This window comes from Leishmania panamensis (assembly GCF_000755165.1).
Source record: "Leishmania panamensis strain MHOM/PA/94/PSC-1 chromosome 20 sequence".
Lineage (NCBI taxonomy): Eukaryota > Euglenozoa > Kinetoplastea > Trypanosomatida > Trypanosomatidae > Leishmania > Leishmania panamensis.
This window is the reverse complement of record NC_025866.1, coordinates 909649-936638: the sequence shown is the minus strand read 5'-3', so window position 1 is coordinate 936638 and position 26990 is coordinate 909649. Positions and strand designations below refer to the sequence as shown.

At 53.3% G+C, this 26990-nt stretch overlaps 7 protein-coding genes across 7 annotated transcripts, besides 3 other annotated features; all 7 read left to right on the top strand.

Annotated features, from left to right (window-relative positions):
* Window positions 1–1650: 1650 nt before the first annotated feature.
* Window positions 1651–3300, top strand: LPMP_202100 (dolichyl-P-Man:GDP-Man1GlcNAc2-PP-dolichyl alpha-1,3-mannosyltransferase, putative; the record flags this gene model as incomplete). Its single annotated transcript, XM_010700109.1, has 1 exon — window positions 1651–3300. One exon carries the CDS (start codon window positions 1651–1653, stop codon window positions 3298–3300), a length of 1650 nt encoding a protein of 549 aa, XP_010698411.1.
* Window positions 3301–4132: 832 nt separating this feature from the next.
* LPMP_202090 (aminotransferase, putative) lies at window positions 4133–5197 on the top strand (the record flags this gene model as incomplete). Its single annotated transcript, XM_010700108.1, has 1 exon — window positions 4133–5197. The coding sequence occupies one exon, from the start codon at window positions 4133–4135 to the stop codon at window positions 5195–5197; it is 1065 nt and encodes a 354-aa protein (XP_010698410.1).
* A 74-nt stretch (window positions 5198–5271) lies between these two features.
* Window positions 5272–5603: a repeat region.
* Window positions 5604–6442: 839 nt separating this feature from the next.
* LPMP_202080 (hypothetical protein) lies at window positions 6443–7447 on the top strand (the record flags this gene model as incomplete). Its single annotated transcript, XM_010700107.1, has 1 exon — window positions 6443–7447. One exon carries the CDS (start codon window positions 6443–6445, stop codon window positions 7445–7447), a length of 1005 nt encoding a protein of 334 aa, XP_010698409.1.
* A 1041-nt stretch (window positions 7448–8488) lies between these two features.
* On the top strand, window positions 8489–9034 carry LPMP_202070 (centrin, putative; the record flags this gene model as incomplete). The annotated part of the gene is made up of 1 exon (XM_010700106.1): window positions 8489–9034. The coding sequence occupies one exon, from the start codon at window positions 8489–8491 to the stop codon at window positions 9032–9034; it is 546 nt and encodes a 181-aa protein (XP_010698408.1).
* A 678-nt stretch (window positions 9035–9712) lies between these two features.
* Window positions 9713–9961: a repeat region.
* A 2729-nt stretch (window positions 9962–12690) lies between these two features.
* LPMP_202060 (hypothetical protein) lies at window positions 12691–13782 on the top strand (the record flags this gene model as incomplete). Its single annotated transcript, XM_010700105.1, has 1 exon — window positions 12691–13782. The coding sequence occupies one exon, from the start codon at window positions 12691–12693 to the stop codon at window positions 13780–13782; it is 1092 nt and encodes a 363-aa protein (XP_010698407.1).
* Window positions 13783–21109: 7327 nt separating this feature from the next.
* LPMP_202050 (hypothetical protein) lies at window positions 21110–22207 on the top strand (the record flags this gene model as incomplete). Its single annotated transcript, XM_010700104.1, has 1 exon — window positions 21110–22207. One exon carries the CDS (start codon window positions 21110–21112, stop codon window positions 22205–22207), a length of 1098 nt encoding a protein of 365 aa, XP_010698406.1.
* Window positions 22208–24255: 2048 nt separating this feature from the next.
* Window positions 24256–25542, top strand: LPMP_202040 (hypothetical protein; the record flags this gene model as incomplete). The annotated part of the gene is made up of 1 exon (XM_010700103.1): window positions 24256–25542. The coding sequence occupies one exon, from the start codon at window positions 24256–24258 to the stop codon at window positions 25540–25542; it is 1287 nt and encodes a 428-aa protein (XP_010698405.1).
* Window positions 25543–25885: 343 nt separating this feature from the next.
* Window positions 25886–26408: a repeat region.
* Window positions 26409–26990: the final 582 nt, after the last annotated feature.

Genomic DNA, 26990 nt, shown 5'->3' with positions numbered 1-26990 from the left:
TCTCTTCCATGGTGCGCCACTCTCTCTCTCTCTGTCTGGGTATGACTGTATGTATGTATGTGTCTGTCTGTGTGTGTGTGTATCTCTGTGTGTATGCTGCGCATTGAGAGAGAGAGAGAGGGGGGTCGGACATATATTTAGGGAGTCGTTGCTCTATTATTATTACGTTTGCTTTGCTATGTGTGTTTGTGCTTTTGGTTTCCTGCCTGCACGTGTGTTTGATGTTATTCTCATCGCCTTTCTTCTTCGTTGTTCTCTCTCGTTTGTTGTTGTTTTTTTCTCTCTTTGGTTTTGACACTGTCCTCATCATCGTATCTGACTGACTCCTCCGTAATTTTCCCCCTCTTTCACCCCCTTTCACCCCATCTTTCGATCTTCCTCAAAGGTATGCCCTGTCATCCTGGCTTCTGCCCATTTCTGCTTCCTCGTTCTCGGTGTTCTCTTTTGGACTCTATGTGCATGCGCAGAAGCAAGGGCTAGTATGGCGTGACTAGCATGAGGCACTTGTGATGGGCTGCGAGGTGAGTGCTGGTGGTGACTCGTAAAGTGTGGATCTGAGAGCGAAGGAAAGATGACGAGAATACTGCAGCTGAAGAGGGGCCACAGCTGACTGTTATGTCCGGTGGCTGCGAAGGGAAGCACACGTTTGGACTGTGTGTGTACGAACTCGAGTCGTTCGTCAGCGTGCTTCTTTACACCGTAAGCAGCGCACCTCCTAGTTCCAAGCACCCCCTCCCCTAGTGGGCGAATGCGCATCTTGGGAAATTACCGTGCAATTTCTTCCGGGCTCAACGTCAGCCTATACGAAGCAACAATGAAATATGAAACTTTTGTTGCGCGTGCCGGAACGCACGACAACGCTATTCCAGGACGCCACTCACTGAGGTCAGAGTAGATTACGAGGTAGCGCGTTCCAACGACACCACACCACAATCACGTGTCCATCTGCTTGCCAGATATGTGACGGCCTCCACGCACCCCTTTTCGGTGGATAGCCGCGCAAGCCATCACTGTTTCTTCATGCCGCTCGCCCTCGCCCTCTGCACCTCCTGCACCTCCTGCCCCTTCTCTCCCTTTTTTTGTTCGTCTGCCCCAGCCGTCTTTTCGGCAACAACTGCAGTTGTGTAATTGCGGGAAGTTTTTCGTTTTTCTGGCCCTCTCTCTCTCTCCCCCTCTCTGGGCCCCTCCGGTTGTCGACCTTTTTTCTGCACCCTCTTCCCTTATTCAATCCTCTACCTCCGCTCACTTGAATAGAAGAAATTCGCGTATTCAAGATAGCGTGATTCGTGCAGGAAGGAGCTCGCTTTGTATGGATTTATTTTCACCGTCTGCGTGGCGTTGTCGTCGTCGCTGTTGCAGCTGTCTATTATATCATTCTGGTCTGCGGATCTTTTGCGCCCATCACCCTCTCTCCTTTCGGTGACACCACTCACCTCCTGTCAATCGCATCGTGTGCGGCTGTTCTTCTCCCCTTTCCTACTCACCAACTGTTTCTCTCTTTCTCTCCTGCTTCCGCGTCCCAGTCTTCGCCCATCAGTTTTTTTCTCTTTCAAACTACCTTTTTCTTCATCTAGGCATATACATGTGTATTTCTCTCTTATAACGTCCAAAAAAGGGCAAGCAGATACGCCTACGCCCGCAAAAATAAAGATGCAGCTGGTGTTGCTAGGCTTCCTCTACGCCTTTGGGGCAGCGTGTCTCGTGAACTTCTTCATGATGCGCGTGCGCATCCGGGCCACGGAGATGTGCACTCAACGTCAGAAGAAGCTCGTTGAGGCTTACCAAGAGCTTTACGGGTCGTTGAGTAGTCCTGCGACGGAGAAGGAAGGCGAGGGGGACGCGCCTGGGCTCGATGCGTCAGCTGACCCGCTGTCCATGGAGCCGCTGCGCGTGGTCTTTCTTCACCCCGACCTCGGTATTGGTGGTGCGGAACGACTGATCATCGATGCTGCCGTTGGACTTCAGAAGCACCAATCCATCCGCCTCGTTGAGGTGGTCATCGTCACGAATCACCACGACCGCAGTCGAGCCTTCAAGGAGACGACAGACGGCACGGTGCGCATTGTGGTGTGGGGTAGCAAGCTGCCTGCTAGTATCTTCGGTCGTGCAAAGGTGCTATGCGCCACAATTCGCATGGGCTTCGCCGCCTTCGCGGTATGCTGGACTTTCCCGAACATAGACTGCTTCGTTGTAGATCAGGTGGCCGCAGCGATGCCGATTCTCAACTTTTGCTCCGGTAAGACACCGATACTCTTCTACAGCCACTTCCCTGATCAGCTCTGTGACCCGAATCGCAATCCCGACGGGACCTTTAAAGGCGCCGTCTTGGGTGCCGGTCCGTGGCACAAGACCTACCGCGGACTCTTCGACCAAGTGGAGGCCTCTTCCATGAACTTTGCAACGAGCATCGTGTGCAACTCAAAGTTTTCGCGCCAGGTGTGCATCGACACGTTCCCAAAGCTGGCCGACAAAATTAATGAGGAGACTGATATCTTTTACCCGCCAGTGGAGATGAAGGTGCACGGGGTGTCAGAGAGTGCTCTCTCAGAGTCCGCAGCTTTGCGCGAGCTTAAGGAGGCCGTGAGGGGCTCCGTTACTTTTGTCTCCATCAACCGCTACGAGCGCAAGAAAAATATTGAACTCGCCGTTGAGGCCTTCGCGCTCCTGCTGTCGATGGACGAGTTCAAGAGCGCAGAGGGCAAGAAGCCGCTGATGCTGGTCGTCGCCGGCGGCTACGATCCTCGGTTGGAGGAGAACGTGCAGTACGCCGACGAGCTCGCCGCCCTGGCGACAGCGAAGCTGCGAATTCCAGCATCTCAGGTGCGCTACCTTAAGAATATTAGCGACGATGAGAAGACCGTACTACTGACTGAGATGCGAGCACTCGTGTACACGCCCTCTCGTGAGCACTTTGGCATTGTGCCGGTGGAGGCGATGGCGCACTCGAAGCCAGTTGTCGCCATCGCCAATGGTGGCCCGTGCGAAAGCGTCGGCAACGTGGAGCTGGAGGACCCATCGCAGTGCGGTGGACTTCTGTCTTCACCAGAGCCAGCGACGTTTGCGGAGAAGATGGCACGCTTTGCGCGTGACTCAGTCTACGCAGCTCAGGTCGGTGCACAAGGTCGCGCCCGCGTCCTGGAGAGGTTCAGCATGAAGACCTTCAGCACACAGCTAGTGAAACGCCTTGTGCGCCTGCGGTGTGAGGCGGACAAGAAATTGTTGGCTGAGAGCATCGAGTTTGCCAAGAAGGAGGTCGCCTCCAAGGTCAGCAAACCTTCGCCAAAGGTGAAGACTGCCTAAGTCAAGGACGGAAGTAATGCAGGCGCTGATGACGCCCACGCGTGTTGCGCTCGGGGGGGGGGGGGGAGAGGGGTCATTGGGGTTTGCCGTGCTCCTTGAGTGTATTCCCTTCCTCATTCCTGTTTTGTGCTATTCTTGCTTATCGCCGTGTTGCCCGGAGCGGATGGAGGCTGTGTCGACACTCCCGTCCTCACCGACATCGTATCTCAGGCTCTTTTTTTTCTTTGGTTCACAGTTGGCTGTGCTCCACTCACGTGTGTCAGTGTGACTGTTAGTGCCTGTGCTGTCGTGCAGTAACTCCTGAGTTTGCTCTCTCAAGTGCATATCTCCACGTCATACGGAAAATAGACGTCAACAAGGGCAAGCCAACAAGAGCCACGGATTCCTTCGCTTCCGTGCAGCCCGCACCCTGTTAGCGGTAGGCTTCTCTCTTGTTTGTTGGACCACAGGAACGGGTAGCAGCTCCCCGTGAGGGAGTGAGGTGGGTGGGTGGTAGAGGAGCAGCCTCCCCTTGGGAGGGAGGCAGATGAAAGGAAGCGGACTGCTGCTGTCGAAGGGCACTGTGTGGTCTCGACATGTTTTTTTGTGCGACTGGCGCTTCAGTTTTCTTCTTGTGCGCTTCTCATGCACCTCCTGCGCCGACCTTCTGCTCTCTCCTCCCCCCTCCATCTTTTATCGCACCACCCTTTGTCCTATACGTGCCCCACACGCCCAGGGCACAGCCACACCCACCCCTCCCCGATTACATCCCCCCCTGTCGCTCATCCTTTGCCGGTATTCATCTCTGGACAAGTGGCCTCTTCATGACTACAGCGGATGCTGAGAAAGCACGATGGAGCACATTCCCCTCGTCGTGCGCCGCATGGTGGCAGTTGAGCAGAGTTGTGGCTTTGTCCACTTTTTCCCCTCCTTCTGCGATGTGTCCGCAGCGCCGTTGGTCATAAAGACGGAGGCCTTCAGCAGTACTGTCGCCAGCGATGCAGCGGACGACGCTGCACCGGCGTATCAGTTTGTCTACGACGTCATGCGTTCACGAAACGGCCATATCCTCTTTAAACAATCTTATGCTGAGCGCTTCATGCATAGCCTCACCCTTGCCGTTCCCACGCACGCTTTCTCGGCGGAGCTGCAGTCTCTTATTCAGTCGCGTCTGCAAGCGTACATCGAGGCGCCTGGCGTTTACCTGGACGGCGCCACGGAGAAAAATGTGAAGTTGCTGTCGTGGGTTCCGACCGCCGCTGCGTCTACCAACCAAGCAGAGACACTCCCGATTCCCGTCATTGTCATGCTTGCCAAGTCGTCCTACCCGGCAGAGTCGCTGTACCACGAAGGTGCCAAGCTCGGTTTACTCTTTAACGCGCACCGCATTAATCCCAATGCGAAGGTGGCCCAGATGGGCCTTCGCGATCGCGCTAACGCCTATTTGGCGGAGAATCACGTCTATGAGGTGCTGCTCGTGCACGACGCCGCCGATGCTTATCTCGTGCCAGAGGGTTCGCGGTCGAACTACCTTTTGCAGAAGTCGAATGGAACGTGGTGGTGCAGTGCCGAGGAGGACATCCTCGTCGGGATCACGCTCAAGACAGCGTACCGGGTCCTCCAAGCTTGTGGCCTTGGCAGCGTGCAACACGCCAAACTCACCCTCAAGGACATTCTCGAAAGCAAGTCGCTCTATATTCTGGGCACAAGTCCGACAATCATGCCAGTTCAGTCGGTGCTGCTGTACAAGGATGCAGAGACCCGTGGGTATTACGAGGAGGCAGTTCGGGCGCTCGGTGCGACCGCGGGAAGAGTGAAGCAGGTGTCAGACGACAAGGCAGAGATTCTGATTCCCATGAATGAGGAGCTCGCAACCACCCTGCGGGCTCAATACTTTGCAGAGGCAGCATCCTCATAGTGGACAACGGTGCTTCGACCTCCACTACACGTATCACTCACACTACCAACAGCGCCTCCCTGTTTTCTCTCTCCCGTCTGTACCGCCCGCATAATAGGCGGGATGTCAGCGTGACTCGAAGGTATCTTAGCAGGCCTTCGCTGCCTACTGAGGGGGGGGACCCTGAGCCACTCTGTGGGGGATGCACCATGTGGCAGCCGGTATCCTGGGAGCGACTGCGAGGCGGCCTGGGAGACGGGTGGGGCGGGCAGAGCTTGAGACAAGGGCCGTGGGCTCCGATGACTGAGTCGGCGCACTGCTGTAGCGCATGTGGCTGCGGCTGCTTTGCACTATGCGATGGCCCTGCCACTGAGCCGGGGAAGAGTAGAGTTGACCTTATTCTCCAGGACAGGGTATGAACCCACCGCCGAATATGTGGCTTCTTCCTCTACCTTTTCTTTTGCATCGTGACGCGGGGTGCCGTGGCGTTGAGGGAAGGCGACATAAAAAGGGTGTATCAAGAGAAGCCCATCTCAAAACTGACACGATGCCTCGCAGATACTCCTTTTCGCGATGCCATCTTTGGTACCTGCTCCTCCAAACCCTCCTCTTCACCTCGTATTACGGCCCTAGTAGCAGGTGGTGCGACTGTTACTTCTCTGGAGGGGGTTAATGATGGATGACCGCTGCTGCCGCCTTCTTGTCACCTCGCATTTCTCTATCTCTGTTACCCACCACTAACCAGCAGAGACTGAGCCGTGGACTTTTTCGCGGAGAGCACGGCGCTGATTTTGCGCCTGTGACTCGAAACATTCTCCCAAGCAACAGAAAGGAACTCGAATCCAACCAACGACACAAAGACTTGCTTCTCAACTCTCCTTTTTCTGCCTCCTTTACCTTTCCCGTCCTCTCCTCACCCCGTCACTGGTCGGCATCGTTGCTCTCAGGTTTAAGTATGCACGCCTAGGCATATTGCGCCACTTTCTATCGCTTTTCTCTGCGCGACACATGTTCATCGCATCTTTCCTTTCAGGTTAGCACCTTTCGCTTCTTTGTCTTCAGGTGGCAGAAAAGGCGCGTGCACGTTACAGGTTTTTGTATACCTTTATCTGGGTAGGCGATCCTTTCGCCCATCAGCCTGATCGCTGTGCTACGGGTACTGTCCTGCGGTGCTGACGACACGCGTTTTCTTCAAGCCGCTCTGTTCAGCGTGCAGCTCTCTCTTTTTTTGTTGTTCGCGCAATCTGTGTGGCGTGCGCGGTGAATATGCTTCGGCAGGGGGGACGGCGGCTCGCCATGGAAGGCGAGCGTCAGTTCTTCTTCCCTGGCAGCTCACCGATGCAGTCGACAGGCGGATTGCCCTTCTACGGTAACCTTTACGCTGGTCGCGTCGACTCGCAAAACTATGTACCACCTCGTCAGGGCGGCTCTGGGCTGCTGGAGGTTGACAAGTCCCTCTGGGACAACCCGGCGACGCGGCAGAAGCTGCAATCCTGCCCCTACTTTGCACTTAGTGATCAGGTCATGTTTCACAACATGGACCCCGTCTACCTTGATCCAGGCCTCCTCTCCCCCGAGGAGCACCAGCTGCTGCTGCTCTTTAGCCGGGCCTACTACGAGAAGTGGTCTGTCATCCATCGCCGCCCCCCGAACGCACTGCCGAGGCTGCGCATCACATACGGCTCTTCAAAGCTGCTAGACGAGATTCTTTTCTTACTGGACGTGCACCCAGATGTGTGCAAGGTGCTGAAGAAGGAGTACGCCGTCGACGACTCCTCGCTTATCGGGATGAATCCAGATCTGTGGAGCTCCGCGTACCTTGACCCTGCAAACATGGATCACCTCTCCGGTCGAGTGCTCGAGTTCGCCGGCGTGCCAGAACCACAGCGGAAGAAGTTCTTTCTCCTGCTGAATCAGATGCGCCGCATCAAAGTGCACCGGCGTGACCTCTCCCACGGCGAGGAGAGGGTCGATGTTGTGCCGTTTAGCCACGGCGTCACGCTCTACGATTTCTGCACCTTTCTCAGCATCGCGCCCTACTCGGGTCAGCTGAAAGTGTACGACTATGTCGACCTGCAGGGAACTGCACGTGCCGAGACGCTCAAGGACGAGGACTCTTACTTTGACTACCTTGTTGCCCTCTTCTACCGCGCCGATGTTCGCTCCGCCACCCTGACAGACATGGCCGATGCGAGCGACCACACCTGCCGCTACACTGTCACCGTGGAGCCCTTTACGGCGGATGACCGCAGGGTAGGGCGCTGGTTCTGAGCTTATGGAGGGGGCGGTGATTTCGGTTGGAAAAGGGGGAGAGTCCCTCGCGGATGATTTCGTGTTTTTTTCTGCTACCCGTTGCCGCCGCATGTTTCTCCCTGTGAAGGGAAAGATGCCGCATTTATTTCTTTCCGTAGCACTGCAGTCGAGGCAGGGTGGCAACGGCAGCGGCAGTTGTGATGATACTGGCCTCCTCGTGCAGGCACGCATGTGCACCTAGACTGGTGGCCTCCTGTTTCTATGCACTGCCGTTGTTTTCGTTCTCTGAAGATGTCGCGAACTCGCACTGCGCCTTCTCTTTTGCTGTAGTTGTTCGGCGCTCTTACGTGTGAACTGGCGCTGCTACTTTGTGCAGTCTACCTTGTCGATGATGGTACCAGAGGTGAAGAAAAGATGGGCCATGTCGAAGACGCGCGAGCAGAGCAACATAGGAAAAGAGGGGCATGTACGTCGCTCGGATAGCAGAGAGAGGGGAGCGGCCTGCTGTGTTTGCGGCTGATAGACACAGCTGCTTGCGCTCCCCCCTTTTCATCTCGTTTTCTGTTCCTTCATCCCCTCTCTCTCACCGCTCTCGAAAGCACGTTGAACATCGAGGAGTGACGCACGGAGGTTTGTTGCTCTCCCAATGAGTGAGAGGTGCCGCTCCCCCTCTACGTCTTGCCGGAAACGAGGACTCTTCATTGTGTAAGTTGCCCACTTTTACAACCACCCTCCTCAGACCTCTGCCTCTTCTACCTTTGCTCTCTTCCTTTTCCTCAACTCCACTCTGCGGCACGGAAACACAAAAAGAGTCAACATCCTGGACCTACTGGAGCGCAGAAGCACATCTGTGCCTGCCACCGTTTTCAATTTCTGGCACGTTGGATTACAGATAGGCCGCGCGTGCTGGTTTGTTTGCGTAACTTTTGTGTGGGACTGTCGCCTGCATAGAAGCAAACACTCAATTCTATCCTGCTCAGTTGCGGATGTTTTGTCCTGTGCCTTAGGCACATATCTCAGTCCCCGCCAAGCGAAAAACAAAAAAGTGCCTAGACAATGATGAACACCAGTAATCGCTTATCGGGGCCTTTGCGCACCACTGCGCCGACGGCACCAGGGCCATCTGCGGCGGCGCGCCGGCGCTTTCAGCTCACCGAAGAGCAGCGCCAGGAGATCCGCGAGGCGTTTGAGCTATTCGACTCGGATAAAAACGGGCTTATCGATGTGCATGAGATGAAGGTGAGCATGCGTGCGCTCGGATTCGATGCAAAGCGGGAGGAGGTGCTGCAGCTCATGCAGGACTGCGCTGCCCGGGACCAGAACAACCAGCCGCTTATGGACTTACCGGGCTTCACAGATATCATGACCGAAAAGTTCGCACAACGCGACCCTCGACAGGAGATGGTGAAGGCGTTTCAGCTCTTCGACGAGAACAACACCGGGAAAATTTCCCTTCGCTCGCTGCGCCGTGTGGCTCGAGAGCTGGGCGAAAACATGAGCGATGAAGAGCTGCAGGCGATGATTGACGAGTTCGACGTAGACCAAGATGGCGAGATCAACCTAGAAGAGTTTCTTGCCATTATGCTAGAAGAGGACGACTACTAGAGGATGACAAGCAGCAAACGTTTGTTCCCAGGAGAGCAGAAGTACAGCGAGAACCTTGTGTGAAACAGACTGGTGATTTTGTGCACTAGTAAAGGGGAGGGGGGGGAGGATGGACAAGGGTAGCAAGTGCCCCTAGTGTTGAACCAGCCGACGCAACACCCACAGTGCTAGAAAATGGATGAATCGATCACACTGGACCCAAAAAGGTCAGTTGGTTTCGTGATCCCCGTTCTTCCATTATTCTAGTTGGTGACGTGTCTCTCCAAACCCTCTTCACAGCAGTTCCGCCCTTGTGTTCCTTTTCCTTTTTTCTGTTAGTTCGCGTTGTTTCGCCTCTCATTCTCCATTTAGTTCTCTTCTATAGAAGTCGCATAGAAGCGCCAGCATCACGGCGCAGTGACAATGGGGAGGCATTGAAGGCGTTGCTGGCATGTGTCGACAAGCACTGGGGAAGCCTCGCCCATCTGGTCTCTTAAAGTGGGCTTTCCGTATGCCATCCCTTCAGTTCTTGTGTCTTGGGTTTTTTTTTCGTCTGTATTCCTCTTTTTTCGCTTCTTGTTGTTGTTGAGGTCGATAAAGAGGCCCCAACCCCTTCGGGACCTGCACGCGTGTGCCTCCGCAGCGCGCATCTATGACGCGTACTTCAACGTATGCATCCCCCCCGCACGGACTGCAGAAGGACCCTATAGGCGCAGAAGCACGAGCTGTGTATACACAGCGATGCTTGTGTGTTGCAGAGATCACATACTTACGCTCTGTGCAAAGGATGCGGCGTAGGCAAACATCAAGTCCTGAGAGGACGCGATAAGTTATGATATCCGCGCACTCATACCTGCAACGTCAGGCACCTGCTGCCCCCTTTGCTTGCAGCTGTCGCACCGAGTGTGAAGCGGTGGGGCTGGGTCTTGACCTGCTGCGAGGGCAGCTGGCATGGTGTATCGTATCCGGGCAGGCGCCACCGCTTCGGCCGTCGGGTAGGACTCTGTGCGCTGCCCCGCTCGGAGCGCGGCGTGGCGCCGCCGAGGATGCGGGTGAGCGGCGGTGGCAGGCGCTAGTTTGCGAGGTTGCGTGCGGTGAATGTTTTTTATTTTACTTGGAGATGGTGAAGCTGCTTGAGGGCGTGAGTCCGTGTAGGGATGTGAACGGACAGTAGTTGTTGCACCGCATTGTAGAGTGTCAGCTCGGAGGACCACTCAGGCTATAGTAAAGAGACCACGGAGCTCCAATGAGAGCGGGGAGGGTGTGCCACGACAAAACTCCCCTCTAATGATCCAAGCACACATATGCACACCCACACAAGCTGAAGGACAAGCAGAGAGCGAGAGCGGTCAAAGGCGATAATGGAAGCGAGTGAGGAGGTTGATGGGGTAGGGGGAGGTGTTGTGTCGGGTCATCGCTTCTCTCTGTGTATCTCCTTTGAGGAAGCGTTTCCCGTCGAATCTTCTGCTCTCTTGTACATCTATAGTGTGCTAGGGAGGGGATGCCAGTCCCATCACGGATGCGCAACAGTCTGCCTCCTCCTCCTCCTCGGGGCACGTGGGGGGTCTTCCTTATCGTATGTACTCCCTCTTCTGTGCTGACGCGGAAGCTCGTGCTTTTGTGTCGACGTACTTCTCGTTCCTTTAGTTTTTGGTGGCCTGGTTGAATGCATGTCTTCTCTCCGCTTATCATACGTGCAACCTCCTTGTCGTTCCTTCTTTTCTTTTTTTTTTCGTGGTACTGCTCTGCGCGTACATCGTGGTGCTTATTCCCCCCGTCGGTGAGTACTTGGCGTAGCTTCTACATCCTTTGTTGTCGCACGCACTGTGCCGTTCTTCTCCGAGCATACACAAATACACAGACGCAAACACATTCATACGCCACGTACACATCTGTTGCAAGAAGCGCACAACCTCCCCCCTCCCTTCTTTGTCTCCCCGCCTTCCTTCCTGTTTGTACTTGGCTTCAGACTCGCTCTCACTCTCCCTCCCCACACATACAAACGAATAATCCTCACAAGAAGAAAACAGAGAATTCTGTGGAGTACTTCTCTTCTCCTTGCGGCTCTTTAGTGGATGTCCTGAGGGCGCATTTTTTTTGTCTTTGTCGAAGTCCCTCTGGTCCTTTCTTTCTGTGTTCTTTGCGGAGTGAAGTGCTGCTTGTTTCTGCCTTTCTCTGTGTGACTGTGCGAGGGTGAGTTTCATCTTGTATGGTTCTGTGACTCCTTCTCTGTTTCTTCTCTGACAGCACACAAGGTGAAAGGCGAAGGAGCCGAATCGCCGTCCTGGGGGTTGTGCCTCTCGACTGTTTATTTTCGCCCCTTTCCTTCACCTCTCTGCTGAGTCGACGTCCTCAGAGACATTCCCACGCTGACGCAGCTGAACGAAACTCAATAGTGCATTATTGTGTGGAGCGAAGCCACTTGCGAAAGTTAGAGAAAACACTCACACGTACGCAATTCACACATACGTTTGTGAAGAGGAGGGGCGAATTACTCGTGGCGCCTTCTTCGCCCTCTCTTGTCTGCTCTTTTCGATAGCCGCTGCTGCTGACAAGTTTCTTTTTGGCCGACACGTGTAGGGTGTCAGCGAGTGTAGGCTCAACGCAGCTGGCGCTGTTACGTCCATATCTGACACTCGCATACGGACAACCATTCCATTAGCGCCACTCTCTGTTTTTAGTTTTTTTTTTTCACCTTTTGTCTGTACGCCTATTCACTCTTTGCTGCACTAGGGACTGCACGTGTTGAAAAGCCTGAGCGCAGTCCTGAGCGGCTCCCTTTGTCAGACCTCCTCCCCCGCCGGAAAAAAAAAAGAGAGCAGTGCCAGTGATGTGAAGTTTATAAGGGTCATTCTTTCCTCCTCGTTGGTGAATCACTGTTGAGCACTTGCGCCTCTTCTCTAACGGGCCTTCTCTTTCTCTCCTCTGCTTTTTTTTTTTTCGTTTGTGTGTTGAAGTGTCGCGTGTGGGCGTCAGCATCTGTGCCTGCACTAGCAGTGAGTCTGGATAGGACTAACTTCGAAAAGGAAAAGACGAGCAGAAACGTATTCCGGTCATCTCCCACTACACTCCATCAAATATTCTTCTACTGACCCCCTCACATACCCGAAATCGCTCCTCGCTCTCTTACTCACTCGCTCACGCGGTGACTCTTTCGAAACCGAGCAACAACGGTAGAGCACGTGTGTGTCAGCTAAGAGTGTCTTCACTGCCTTGTGTGTTTCCTCTTTCGTTCAGCCGTCCCCGAGTTCGTTCGTTGCTTGTTGCCAAACGTGCTGGTGGGAAGCATATTTCCGCACATACACGCTTTCACCACCCCTTCATGGATCAGTCTTGTGTTTGAAAAGGCGGCTGAGGCCTCTCTCTTGTTTTGTTTTCTTTTTTTTTTGCTTCCATTTCGAGTTGCAGTCAGGTAGGCGCACACGCCGACTCCCAGGACACCCCTCCTCCCCCGCGTCCACCTTTGCTACTTGAACAGAGGGTCAAGAGCGTTGCTACCTCTCTTCCTCTCTCGTGCCAGTGCTCTTGGCACAACCCTTTCTTTTGTGTGGTGGGGTTCATTGCGTGGGTTGGTCTATCAAGAGAACTCTTCTTAGCAGCTCTCTTTTCTTTTTTTTTGTCGACTCTCCTCCCTCTACCCTCCCCTCCCCCGACCCGCCCCACACCCACAAGGCAAGATGAACATTCTACAGAAGATCTTCACGCCGGGCAGTAGTGCAAAGAAGAAATCACTGCTGCACGGTGACCAGGAGGCCAGGGAGCGCCAGTCGCACACCTCTCCCAAGGCCTCCGCTTCCACCCGCATTAAGCGCAAGTCAACCACAGAGAACTCCGATGGTGACAGCTGTGGACCGCTTGTACAGAGTGTGTCGCTGACAGTAATCAGTGATCCAGTGCCCACATCTTTCAAGACCAATTCGAGCTTTGCAAATCAGTCGAGGCAGACCCAAGGTACCGCCTCCCCCAAGTCGGTGCACCTTGCTGGCTCCCTCTCGAACGCGAGCTACCATCTCGACCGTCACCACCAGTACACTTCCACCCAGGCCAGCAGTGTCTCTCGCCACAACCAACGCTCTTTCTTTGATAGGATGCAAAACAGCGGCAGTTTTGCACTCGGTGACACGACGGTGGCCGGCGGGAGCTCTTCGGCGAACGGCGGCACAGTGAACCTGTGGCGGTTGCCTTGGACGCAGCAGAAAGTGACCATGTGCCCCCACTGCCATCGCCCGCGTCAGCGTGACCGCAACACACACGTCTTTCGCGCCAGCTACTCAGTACAGCAGACAGGCAGTGAAAACGGCATGGGTGACGACATGAGCGAGGCGAATGACGACATGTCCTACGGCGACTTGGAGGATATGGGTGGGCCAACGGGTGAGTCCGTCACGTACTGCCGCTGCGGGGCCGCAGTGGATGGCGACACGCCACCTGATCACGACAACTCCATCGAATCCGCGGAGGAGCGCCCGCAAGTTTTTGTTGTGGAGACGCAAAATCCACGCACAGTGCTGCTACGTGGCCCCATCACCAATGACTCGGTCAGCGACAGCGACGGTGATGAAGACCACCGGCGGTCGTACAAGCTGTCGTTGGTGTCTTCCCTTACCTCCGCCTCGCTACGGCGTCGCGCGCCGCATGTGCAGCCGACGCAGAGCACTAACCCTCCCCAAAGCAGCTCCACTTCTGTGCCGAGGAGCGTGAGCCACTGGCTTCATGAGCAGGAGGCCTCGGAGGCACCCGCCCTGTCGAGCCCCAAGGGAGTCCGATAGGCGCCAAGCAGCGGGCGGTGGAAAGAGTGTGGCGGTTTGCCTCCTTTCTGCTTTGTGGGCACCTGAGTGAGTGTTATTGTACCTCAGAATCTTTTTTTTATTCCCCCCCTCCCTCCCAGTTGTCTTCCTTCCCTTTCACTCCTCTTCTTCAGTCAACCTCAAAGAGAAGAAATAGGCAGCTGCAAGATCCGCACCGCTATCCTTCAGCAGATTTCTCTCTCACTTTGCTGTCCTCCTGCTCACAGCCATTCGTCGTCTGATTCACGAATACCAGAACGGCATACGCTCTTTGCCTTCCCTTTTTCGTTTGCATTGTGCAGTGTGGAAGTGAATGTCACTCTACGCGTCGACTCTCATCATTCCTTGCCGCTCCTTCACTTCCTCCGCGCTGACTTTGCTCTCTTTTTCTTGCCCTTTCTGTTCTCGCTTCTACTTTTACAACAGAGAGTTTCCTTCTTCATCTCTTCGCACTTCCCTACGTCTTCGTGAGGCACACTTGTATTATTGTGTGATGTTTTCGTCTGTCTCTTCCTCGTTTGTCTCTTTTGCCATGCCTCTGCCATTGTGCGTGCGTACGTCTTTGCATGCGTATCAGCCTCTCTCTGTCTGTGCGTACATTTCTATCTTCAGAATCTGTGTTTTGTCGTCATATCTGTTGTTGTTAGCTTCTCCTAATGCTTTTTTTTTTCCGTGTGTGCGCATCTTCCGTAACTCAGTCCTATGCTCGCCATTTTGTTGGCGTGTGAGATTGAAAACGTGGGTGCATGTGTTGTATGAGTTTATTTTGCGTGAAGATGCTTGCGGCGCAAGCAGCATTTGTGTGCAGGCAGCGCATGAGGAGTCGAACGGCGTAAGGGCAAAGACGTGATGAGTGCAATGCGAAAAGAGGTCACTCAAAAGATGACCAACCTGCACAAACTTTGTTACCGTGTTAACTGGACTGAGAAATTGCCGGGTGTTGCTTGCGGAGGTTTTCAGGAGTGAGCGAGGCACGCCACGCCGAGTGTATTTTTTTCTGATGCTCAGCCTTGGTTGCTTTCTCAAATCTCACTCGCTTTGTCGGACGGCGACGCTGATGACTTCCACTACTACACCCCTTGTTAGTGGTATACCAACGCCGCCACATTCCTTCTTTCTAGTTTCTGTTGCTCCATTGCCTTCTTCACTATATATATACACAGATGTGCTGTGCACACCGAGAGAGACACAAAAACTGTTGCACATCTCTACCCCATGAGGCCCTTCGCGCGTTTGTCTGCCTACCATCATCACCGCCACTTCAGAAACTTACCCTTCCCTCGCTTTTGTGGTCACCTAAGTCTCTTTCTTTTTTTTTCTTCTCCGCAAAGACTCACTTCATGCGCTTCCTTTTTCTTTTGCTTGCTTCTTCCGGTCGTACACAACCATGCCCGAAGTCTGTACTACATTTCATGCCACCTTCCTCTCCCGCACGCCTTGTGTCTCCTCCCCTTCCCATTCCTCTCTCACCCTCACCTGTTTTCTCTTGACTTGTGTAATCCTTGTTGCTCTTTCTCATCTTCCACCTCACCCTCCCTATTTACTTCTGCTCCACTTTTTTTTTCAATACTTACCTTTACTCCTCTCTTCTGTAAGCGCCGACCCCCTTTGCTTGCAGCTGTCGCACCGAGTGTGAAGCGGTGGGGCTGGGTCTTGACCTGCTGCGAGGGCAGCTGGCATGGTGTATCGTATCCGGGCAGGCGCCACCGCTTCGGCCGTCGGGTAGGACTCTGTGCGCTGCCCCGCTCGGAGCGCGGCGTGGCGCCGCCGAGGATGCGGGTGAGCGGCGGTGGCAGGCGCTAGTTTGCGAGGTTGCGTGCGGTGAATGTTTTTTATTTTACTTGGAGATGGTGAAGCTGCTTGAGGGCGTGAGTCCGTGTAGGGATGTGAACGGACAGTAGTTGTTGCACCGCATTGTAGAGTGTCAGCTCGGAGGACCACTCAGGCTATAGTAAAGAGACCACGGAGCTCCAATGAGAGCGGGGAGGGTGTGCCACGACAAAACTCCCCTCTAATGATCCAAGCACACATATGCACACCCACACAAGCTGAAGGACAAGCAGAGAGCGAGAGCGGTCAAAGGCGATAATGGAAGCGAGTGAGGAGATTTCTGGTGTTAGAGTGTTGCTGTGATGCTTTGTTGCCTTATGCGAGTGTGCGTTTGTCAGCGAAGGCGGTGCAGCTTTTCTCGCTCTACAGTTCTTATTGTTAATGGTGTGTGTTTTCTTCTCAGTGAGCCCGTGTGCTTTCGTTGTTTTTTTTTTGTTTGATCATAGAAGGAGACGTTGCCTATTTCTTTGTGCCTTTTGTTTATCTTCGTAGCCTTTCTTTCTGGCCTACTGTGTCTTTATGTGTTTCTTTTTTTTTCTTTTTTTATACTTGGCTGTGCGTGTACCGCTCTGTGTGCCATGTCTTCTATTAATTTTTTTTTGTTTGGGTATCTCTGGGAACCCGCTGTCCCTCTCTCCCTTCTTCTATACGCACATAATCAGTGGAATCGAAGATTCTCTGTTCGCCCTGCCAAGTCTCTTTTTCTCTCTTTGGTTATCTTTGCCTCTACGGATAGGCACACATGCGTGGATGGACTGTGCTGTGTCGAGCGTCTGGGTTCTCGTTCTTTGCTCTTTGTTCTTGTGTTGTCAAGTGTTTTTTTTTGTTGACTCTCGGCTCCTTTTTGTGTTGTGTTGTTGCGCGCCTCATCATGTTTTTCCATCGTTTCTCGTGTATATTCTGAGTGGAGGCAATCGTTGACGGCGGGGCTCTCCTCCTCATCGTCTGTCTCTCACTTGCATGTCATGCTGTGAACGTAGATTCCACCTCTTCCTACTTCAAGAACGAAAAGTACCGTTACGTCCACCTGACACGCTAACAGGTACCTAGTTACCTGATTGCCTCTTACCTGTGCCCCCCCCCCTCCTCGCTCTAGTTCTCTCCACACCTTTCAGTTTTTTATATTTAGTAGTTCATGATGGGGCCTGAAGAGTCCCTTATGGAGTCCGAAATAAGGCGAACTTCAAATGCAGAACTGTGATTTTTTTGGGGGACAGCAAGGATTGAGGTAAGCACCTGCTTGTGCGTTGACGTCGTTGTTGTGAGCAGAACATAATGGAAAAGAGAAGCGAAGAATGACGGTCGGCGATGCCGCAGCGACGGAGGAGGCTCCTCTGCGTTAGTTTTGTACGTATGGCTGCTTACTCTGGGTTGGCAATGGGAGTAGGGTAGTACTCAAGGCAGCAACTCCAGTTAGCGACACTTGAGAAAGGGAAACTGGGGGAGATGCAGCAAATCAGGGCTAACTGTCAATGCGAGGTGCACATCCGATGTGGGCGTCAATATGAGATCACGGATCTCTCTGTGAGTCGTCTTTCCTCTTCCCTTCCTCTCTCCTCAACCACCACTTCACACCCAAGCAACACACAGACGCTCTCATTCATGGGCATGACCGCCTCTCCCCACCATGCGTCGTCGCCCCTTCATATTTTTTTTCGGCAGATTTGCTTCGTTCCCCCTTGTATTGCCCTTACTCTCTATCGTCCTTCTTGTTTCCTCTCGCTCTCTGTCGGCCCTTGGTCCATGTGTATCTTTAAAAAACCCCCTTCCTACTCTTCTACTTCTTCGCTTCCCCCCAACCCTCGAACCGAACTGTCCACTGTTGCTTTCGTGTAGTGCTCCGCTAATTTCACTCGCGGCACGATCAAGCAACTCAACACGACGTGAACCAAGGCGTACGTTCAAGTACAAAGGAGGTTGAGGAAGAGAGACGCAGATAACGTCAACGATGCGCTGCAGTGCGGGTCCCTTCGCCCACTCTCGTGAACGTGACTCGAAAGACACTGGCGACTCAAACTGTAGCTTCCTCACACTGGTATGACAAGAAGATGAAGGTAAAGAAAGAGTTTAGTAGTTTGTGGAAGCGTGCGTTACGACGACAGCGAATAAAAAGCGTGAAGAGGGTGCACACTAGCGGAATACAAGGAGCAAGGAGAAAACGCGTCTGGCGTCTCTGTGCGATGGAGCGCCCACCAACGCGACAAGACGTGGCGCAAGGGAACTTCCGTTCAGTCCCTCGTCGCTTGCTCTGCAAATTGTGTTCTTTGCTCTCTACCCTCTTCCTCTGAACTATGCAATTCGTTTTTTTCTTTTCGTATCGGTGTCGCGGTAGGTGAGTTTCTGTCTTCCAAAGATTGCCAACACACCGTGGATGCGAATGCCCTTCTTTGTTTTCCTCACTCCTCGGTACTTATTCATGCAATTTTTCCTGTCTGTCTCTACGCTCTCCGGGCTCTTCACTTCGATATACTCCTTGTCTTCATCCAGCTTTGTGCCTCCTTCTTTGCTTGAATCCTTTGTTTTCCATTGGCTTTCGAGCGATTTTACGTCCAGCACTGCTCTGCCTCTTTTTCACCCAGTTCTCTCTCTTTCGCTCCTACGGCGCCTCTGTATAGTCAGATGTCGCGGGATTCGAGAACCGCTTCGCTTTTTTTTTTTTTGGCTCCTCCACTGCCTCTGTCGTGGCAAGAGGCAAGCAAGCAACTAGCCACCATATAGCAGATATCACCAGGCATTGGTTTCTTCCCTTGTTATCTCTTCTCTTTCCCCTTGTTTTGTTTCCCATCATCACCTCGTATCGGTATGTACGAGCATTAATATTCTCTTCCTTTTTTTTTTGGCGGTGGTGGTTGTTTGCCTTTTCTGTTTCTGTCTTTGCACGGACACGTAAAACGAATGTTTTTCTTGCTTGTATTGCTCCCTTTTCTTCCGCTACTTTCCGCTTTCTCTATTTAATATACGTGTGTATGCGTATGTATGTGTATATATGTATGTATATTTATATATGTATATAAATATGTATATGTTTGTATATTTTTCCCGCCGTCCTCCTTCTTTCGCCTATCGAATCGCGTGTATTTTTTCCGTGTGTTTTCTTTTTTGTTTCTTTTGGTTGTTGTGCGTGTTGTTCCTTTCCATGCACATTTGATCCTCATCCTCGTCCCTCTTCCTCTCTTTCTTTTTTGCGTTTGTTTGAGGCGGACACGTGTTGTATGGGGTGACGTACCCCCCCCTATCGAAGTGAACGTGTACTGGAGTGGTTGTGCTCCCCCTCTCTCTGTTTTTTCTGTGGTGTTTGTTTCTCTCTTCTTTTCTTTCGACTTGTGGTGTCACGCGGACTTGTGGGTTTTGAAGAGAAGCATCGTCAGCAACGGAGCTCAAGAAAGAGAAGAAAAGAGAAACTGCGGTAGGACGCTAGAACAGTCATACCCACAACCAATGAAAAGATAAAAGTGTAGAGAGATTTCACACACCAGTGCTGCTGCCCTTTTCTTTCCCCTTCATTTGCAATATCATCTTTGCATCATCTTCGCTCCTTCATTCGCTACTACTGTAGGTCTGCGTGCCACTATACAGTACTCAAGCATCTTACCTGCATATAGTGGCAGTGTGGCATCGCATTCCTTGGGCAAGGAAAAGCACACTGATGATTAGTGGGGAGGGAGTCTACTCTTGAATATTGTCCAGGACTTTGGGCAGATCTGCTCAACCTCACATGTTCTTTGCTCTTTACCACATCAATGTACTCTTCTCTCCTTTTGCTTTGCCTAAAAGGGGTGAACGTTTTCTTCTCCTCGCAGCGTTAGCCGAATAATAATAATAAAGCAAATAATTACCGAAGCGGAAAGGGAGCCGAGTGGACTTTGCGAACAGAGTGGTAGTCTTCTTTCCTGCCTGCCTGCCGTGTCAGTTGTGGGCGAGTGTGTTTGACTCGTACCATCATCACGTGACTTGATGTAGCACGCTTACTTATTCCCGCTGCAGAGGCTCAGTCCCTTTTCTTCACCTCTGTGTTCCCCTGCCATTTACCTTCCTCCGCTCGTTGTTCTCCTTGTTTGTGTTGGTGTCTTTCGGCGTGGCCTGTGCTGTTCAATGCGCGTGTGCGCCTTCGACTGTATAGCTGCTGTGTCAAATGAAGATGGGCACCTTTATCGTCATTATCGGATGGAGGCCTTCTTTCTTTCTCTCTCTCTATACCCGTCTTTTGAGCTCCTCCTCCTCCTCCTCCCCCTCTCCTTCCCCCTCCGCCCTTTTCTTTTTTACGTGCCTCTTCCTCCCTCTTTCTGCGCGTGTTTGTGGGATTTTCTTTCGTTCCCAGATTTTCGTTGTGTGCGCCTTCCCTCTGATAGTGTAATTCGTTTCCTTATTTCGTTCGTGTTGTTCTCTCTCTCTGGAGTGTTGGTGATGTAGGATGTACTGGTCTGTCTGTGTCTGTGTGTGTCTCTCTCTGTGTGTATGCGCGAGGGAAGGTGTGTCTCCTCACGCAGTGTATGGTCACTCGGAAGTCTTTTTTTTCCCTCTCCGTTTTCCTTCGATCGTGTTTAGGCCTAAAAGCGCCTTGTTATGATCGCCGTGGACCCTCTTTCCGTGTGGGTGTTGTGCGGTGCTCTTCCTCACCCCTTTCGGCTCCTTTGTTCTCTCTTTGGCTTCTCCTCCTGTTCTCTCTCCACCCCCTTTGTGTGTCGGTGGGATTCCCTCATCTCTTATCGCTTTCGCTCCACCCGCCTCCTACGCTGGGCCTGATGTAGGCGTGCCCCATGACACGAGACCGAAGACGGGGGAGCCATGCAAGCAAACTGCTAGACAGCGAGAAGTCCATCAGGCTTCTCATTCACGGGCCATTTTCACCGTCGTTCCTACGTAATGAACTACGCACAAACACGCGACGTCTGTGTCCGTGACTGGGGCTCTCTCGCTCTTCCTCGTTCGTCGGCTGTAGCGATGCGCCTTTGCCACTCCCAACCCTCCTCCTCCGGCAGCTCCTTTCCTCTGTGTGTGTGTGTGTGTGCGTGTATGTTCTCGGTTCCGCCTTCACCGCAGCTCCATGCCATGTTTGGACTTGAGGCTATTCTAGTCCCGAGTGCCCGCGCTGAACAGACTCTCCTCTGTCGCTTTTTTTTTTGCTTCTCTGCGTGTGTGTACTGCACGTACTGGGTACAGTAATCGGGTGAGCCTTCCTTCTCCCCAGCTCGCATCGCGGGAAGGGTGAGGCAGCACCGCGGATGCAGAGAGGGGTGTTGTGGACACTATGTCCTCCCAATAGTCTATTTTTTCTCCGTTGTCTCCTTTTCTTCTTCCTTTTTCTGCCCCCGCTTTCGTGCTTTAGGGTGTGCCCACTTCATCGACATCCCCACTTTTCCAATCTAAGAACTCTGCAAGAGTTGACCTTTGCGGCACGCCACCCAACCACTAAAAAGGTACCCCTCACTCTTCCCGCTCCTGGTGACCATAGATCGGTTCCACCTATCCATAGAGCAAGATGTCTGCTGTAAGCAACCTGGAGGGGGTCACGTACGAAGCCACGCTCGGAACGACACTGGACCCGGAAGAGGACGAGGAGGAATTGGCTTCCTACCTTGTGCCGCGCTTGGCTACGTATGCGCCGTCGGCCTCGCTGTTTTCTTCATCACTGTCGTCGCACGGCGGCGAAGACGATGGTACCGCAGAAGAGGACCATGCTGTGTTCCTACCAGGGCAGAGTGGCGGCAACGGAAGTCAGGCTCGCGACAGCGGCGAGCGATTGGCTGCACACGCCCTCAAGGACGACACAGCTGAAGGTGTTGTGCTGCGTGCGAGTCACGATCTACTTGCGCATTCCTCTGCCTCTATAGATGAAGAGGTGCAGGCAAATGCTGGTACCACTGTAGACCCATTTATTACGGATATGGATGCCGAGGATGTCGATGATGGGTACGAGGAGGACGAGCAAGACTTTGACGAGGAAGGCAAGGAAGGGGCTGAGTGCACCGATGCACCGACACAGTCACGTTCAGGCAAACACCACAGCGACGCCAGTAACGTTCCCAACTATGTGAACGCGTTTGCGCACAATCGTGTGAAGGAGTTGCTCAAGTTCGAGGGCAGCTCCTCTATCATCTCAAAGGATGCTATATCGGCCGCGTGTGAAGCGGTGTCACTCTTGACGCATGATCTCGTGGTTATGGCTGCGAGAGAAGCAACAAGGCGGCATCGCAAGACCGTTACTTACGACGATATCGCCCGCGTGGTGCAGTTGCTTGACCGTTTTTCGTTCTTAGCTGAGGTGGTGCCGCCTGTGGCGGCCTCCTCCTCCAGCGCGCTCGCAGCCGGAAGGTCGATCGTCGTTGGTAGCAGCGTACACTCGGCCGCGACTCCGCGCAAGAGTAGCGACACAAAGCGACACAGAGAACCATTCGTGCATCGCCGATCCGCACACGGACGCCCCGGAGGAAATGCGCTGCAGAGCCACGGCGAGGCACCGCCGGTGGCGACGCAGTCCAAGACAGCGCAGTCGCGTGCTCTCGATGGGGCTGCGCAGCGACGAGCTCTTTATCCGCAGGCTGGGGCTGGCTTGCGCCAGGAAACCCTGCGTTTTTGAACAGGGCGCAGAGGAGTGCCAATAAAAGAGCGGGGGAGCCGTTTACTGGCGCTACTTCCCTCTCCCACACTCCTCGAGTAAAGAAGTCCAGGTCCGGTGTGTAGGGAGATGCAGACAGACATAGCCGCATAGAATACCTGTTACTAGGACGTTGCTTTTTTTTTTGGAAACACTGCTCGGCTGTGGCGCCTCCTCCCTTTCCCACCTCTTTTTCGCGCATTACAGAACCGTTCTCGCTTTTGCCCACTCGTCATTGTGACGCAATATCTTGCGTTTGCATACCTTTTGACTGCTACGGAGGGTGCGTAGTGGATTTCGTTGAGAGCTGAAAAGAGAGTAACAGAGAGACACTTAAGGTGCAACAAAGCTACAACTGGAAGCGAACAGAAAAATCAAAAAATAGCCGTTCTTTGTTGTCTGCAGCAGCAGCAGCTGCTAGAAAAGACGTGCGCGTTCACTTGTACGCGGCAGACGAGTAATCATCTTATTCTGTCCCATGCGGATGCGAGCGAGATACATGCTCGGATAGACTAGGGGTGCTTGCACTGCGTTTGCGGATAGCATGAGAAGGGTAGGTGGACATGCGACTGGGCTTTCATGGCTTGCGAGCAGTGTGAGTCTTCTCCTACTGCACGTTGTCTGATTTTTCTTTCCTCCCTGCTGGATTTCACCCTCTTTTTTTCTTTTTGCCTCTTACTCTGTACGTCGTCGCCCTCTTCATTTGGCACACTCACATAAACAATACGAACAACCGCGCGCGGCTTGAGTTCAATGTGCACCACCACCCTCTCCTGTATGTGCTCTGTGCCCTACCCCTGCTACAATTCTTCCCACTCGGTGCCTTTTTTTCCGCTCACTGCACGACGACGCCAGTAACCACGAGATCCGTTACACTGCTGCCTCTCCTGCCTTTCCTGCCTTTTTCATTTTTGTGTGTCGTATTCCTCTCCCTCACCTCGCGTTGGTTGGAAGGGTAGGGCTCTCTTCTCATCTCGTGCACTCGCTTTCCCTCTTGAACCTCTCTTTCTTTTTTTTTTTCTTTTTTGTTTTTCCACCTCGCTCTCTTTCTGCTCTTCGTGCGCGCGCTGATTGGCGAGTTTACTGGGCACGCAGGGAAAGCGCGTCATACAACGAAGCCAAGCGAACTGACCCAACAAACAACAGAAAGCTCACCAGTGCGTGTGCGTGTGCGTGTGCGTGGGTGCGCTTCGACAAGGTTTGCAGCAGAGAAAGAAACACAAAGGTCTCTGCCACATCCCTTCATTTTGTTCGGACAGTGTTTTTTTTTGTTTTGTTTTGGAGTGTGTATTTTCGCCGATTTCTGCGCTCGGGATAAACATAGATTCAAGGCAGAAGGAAACACTCCCAAAGCGTACGCAAATACCATCAGCGTCATCCACATCCACCGAGAAGACGCCCACGTACAGGCGCGCTCGCGCTGACGCTGTCAGAGACTCGCCCACGCGCATACACCCCAGAGCACCGCTCTAGCCACTAGCACTGGGTCTGATTTTGTTCGTGCTGTTTCTTTATATAGTATTATTATTATTATTATTACCTCCGCCTGCTACCTATTTTCCGTTTCTTCCTCCTTTTTTTTTGTGGTTGGTTGTTGGTTGTGGCTTCTCTGTGCGAGCTGCAGAGGGACACGCTTGTTTGTATGTTCATTCTGCCTGTATCTAAGTGTTGCAGCGGACACCGGCACGCAGTTTCTCTCCTGCAGTTTGTCTGATGAAACACTGAAAAAGAAACGACGCCTTGAGGAAATCACGCTCAAACTTAGCCGCTTACGCCATTTTCTGAAGGGTGTACATTCTCGAAAAGGAACAACCCAAACTTATATACCCTGCTTGTCTTGCGTGTCTACGCAATCATATACGCATTTCCTCCTCACTGGATTGTTTCTTTCCGTGTCATTGTTGTTCGACGTCATTCCCCAGCTCTTTTGCCATCCTCGTGTGTTGCACGTTTGCTTTTTCAACTTGGCTTTAGCGCGCTCTTTTTACCAGCTGTTTTGTCCTTCCTTTGCTTTCGTTAAACTACGAATCATGCCTACAGTTGCCGCGTCTCGCAGCGACGCACTGGCGCCAGTGCACGAGATGACCATGGAGCGGCTGCGACGCGAGTACGTGTCTCTCAAGAGTACCAGCTACTCTTTGACAGTGGAGGAGTCACATCTTATGTGCAAGATCGAGACGCTGCGCGAGGAGTCCGTCCGGGCAGCGCTGAACGCTGAGATGATGGAGGAGCAGGTTTCGAACCAGCTGTTCCGCCGTCTCGATGGTGCAGAAAAGGAGGTACAGCACTATCAGAGTTTGTTGAAGGAAGAGGAGAGCGAGACCGAGTCGCTGAGCAAGCGGATCAAGGAGATGCGCAGCCAACAGACAGAGGTCGAGAATATGTTGGAGGAGCGCCAAGAGTACCTCTTAATGAACCTGCAGCGCAAGCTCCTCGACATGGCGCGCAAGAAGACGGAGGTGGAGCAGGAGCTCATGGCGGAGCGGCAGAAGTACTTGGATGTGCTTGTTACACGCCTCAACATGCTGCGCGGCCGTGGGCCGGGTTCTAGCACTGAGTCCTCTGTGACAACCCATTCGCATCTGAGCCCGTCTGAAGCGAATGTTGCTTCAGTGGAGAAGCATGTTGATGTGACGCTACCGACTACAACAGCATCCCACACCCCCACACTACCACTGAGGGTGGGAACCTCTCTTGGTGACGGCAATAGCATGCCGTCAGCCGAGAAGCCTCTGCAAGAGGATGCCTGCCCCGGCACCACCCTACCGCTCCCCCTTGTCCTCACGCCTTCGCTCACTGCTCAGAAGAGGCCCAACGATGGTTTCAGTGAGAGTACGTTGCTCAGCAACGCAAACGTTCCCAGTGGACGCTTCAGCATGTCAACGACGCCCCGCTCTGCCGACCTGACGCCGCGCTCTTCACACTCCTCCGAGGCCCACCACGCGGTGGTGGCGCTCGAGCGGAAGCTCAACCAGCTGCTGCTGGACCAGGCCGTCGCTATGCAGCGGACCTCCGCAACGGAGAAGCAGTGTGCCGAACTGACAGCGAAGCTGCATGCGGTGCAAGAAGCGACTTTCCTCGACCGCGCTCGTGCCGCAAAGATGAAGGAGGAGCTGGAGAAGGCCCGCGCTCGCCTCTCGGAGATGAAGGCCACCGACAGCTGTGGCACCCCGTTCTCATCTATCGACGACGGCTTTGCAACGAGTAGCTCGAGTGTATCCTTTGAAAACTCCAGCTTTGTCGCGTTAAGCAATCTCTCGCTGCGGGAACGCACCCGCGAGTTGCTCTCGTCGGTGCCACCACCCAATATGAACTAGAGGCATTGTTGAAACGAAGAAGATGAGTCGGCCGGGAAAGGGGAAAGTGTATGCCAGCTGTTCCTGGTGATGGAACCCTTTGTGGGGAAGAAGGTCAGAGGGGCGGGTACAGCTGATGGCCTGCGTGCGACACCCCCGTGTGTGTGAGTGGCAGTATTCATCGTTTTCTTCACTTCTTCGTTGCGGTACACACACCCACATACACACACACACGCAGTCCAGAACGGGCGTGAACGTCTTCCCGCCCGCCTTTTCCCTCAGCATCATCTCAGCCGCCGGTACTCACGCCGTCGCTGCCGACTCCGTCACTGTTATTGTTGCGACCATGTCTTTTTTTCTCGTACCTTGTTGACGTAGGGTCACCTCAGTGCGGGGCATCGAAGGTCCCATGTCCACTCGGCGTGGCTAGGTCGAGCAGACCCTCTCTCCCTGCCGATGTTGAGCGATCTCTGATGGTGACAGGGCCATAGGCCCCTACGACGTAAGGAGGTCAGGGTGATGTATCGCTACGGCTGTCGGAGCGACGTGCAGCAGAGAACCCGTCTGTACCGCCCGCATAATAGGCGGGATGTCAACGTGACTCGAAGCTATCTTAGCAGGCCTTCGCTGCCTACTGAGGGGGGGGACCCTGAGCCACTCTGTGGGGGATGCACCATGTGGCAGCCGGTATCCTGGGAGCGACTGCGAGGCGGCCTGGGAGACGGGTGGGGCGGGCAGAGCTTGAGACAGGGGCTATGGGCTCCGATGACTGAGTCGGCGCACTGCTGTAGCGCATGTGGCTGCGGCTGCTTTGCACTATGCGATGGCCCTGCCACTGAGCCGGGGCAGAGTGAAGCTGATCTCGTGTGATATTGCAGAATGGATGTGCTGAATGGGAGTGAAAAAACGTTGTGCGTGGGCTCTCGTGGTCTGAAAGGTGTGCACGGTGCCTTCTTCGCGTGGTGGTTGGCATGCCGACGTCGCTCTTTCCTATTTTCCATTATGTTTCACGGCTTGTGTAGAGGTCGTGGTGTGGCTGTTTTATGTTTGCCCTTATTTTTGACGTAACGTGCGGGTCTTGCATATCGTCTTGCCTTTTGTCTGCTTTTGTGTGGCATGTCGTGGAGGGCGATGTCTAGGCGCCACCGTCTCAGCTACTCACGCTTTGTCTGTGCTACATCCTGCGGTTTGCTCTTCTCCCCACATCTCTGTCTGTCTGTGCGTGTGTGTGTGCACTTTTGCGCGCCGGCGTGCAACAGTGATGTGTCGAACGTGGCCATTTTCTGTTTGCTTCTATTTTGGCCTGTAGGCACATCCTACGCTCTCTCTATTTTTTTTTTCGCTTTTCCTCTTCTGGACCATCAAATTGTCATAGGCGGCATTATGTTTTGTGTGCCCGTGCACCGGACGTGTCTTTTGATGAGTTTACTGTTTTCTTCACTCTTTTGCTATATATATATATAGCTGTT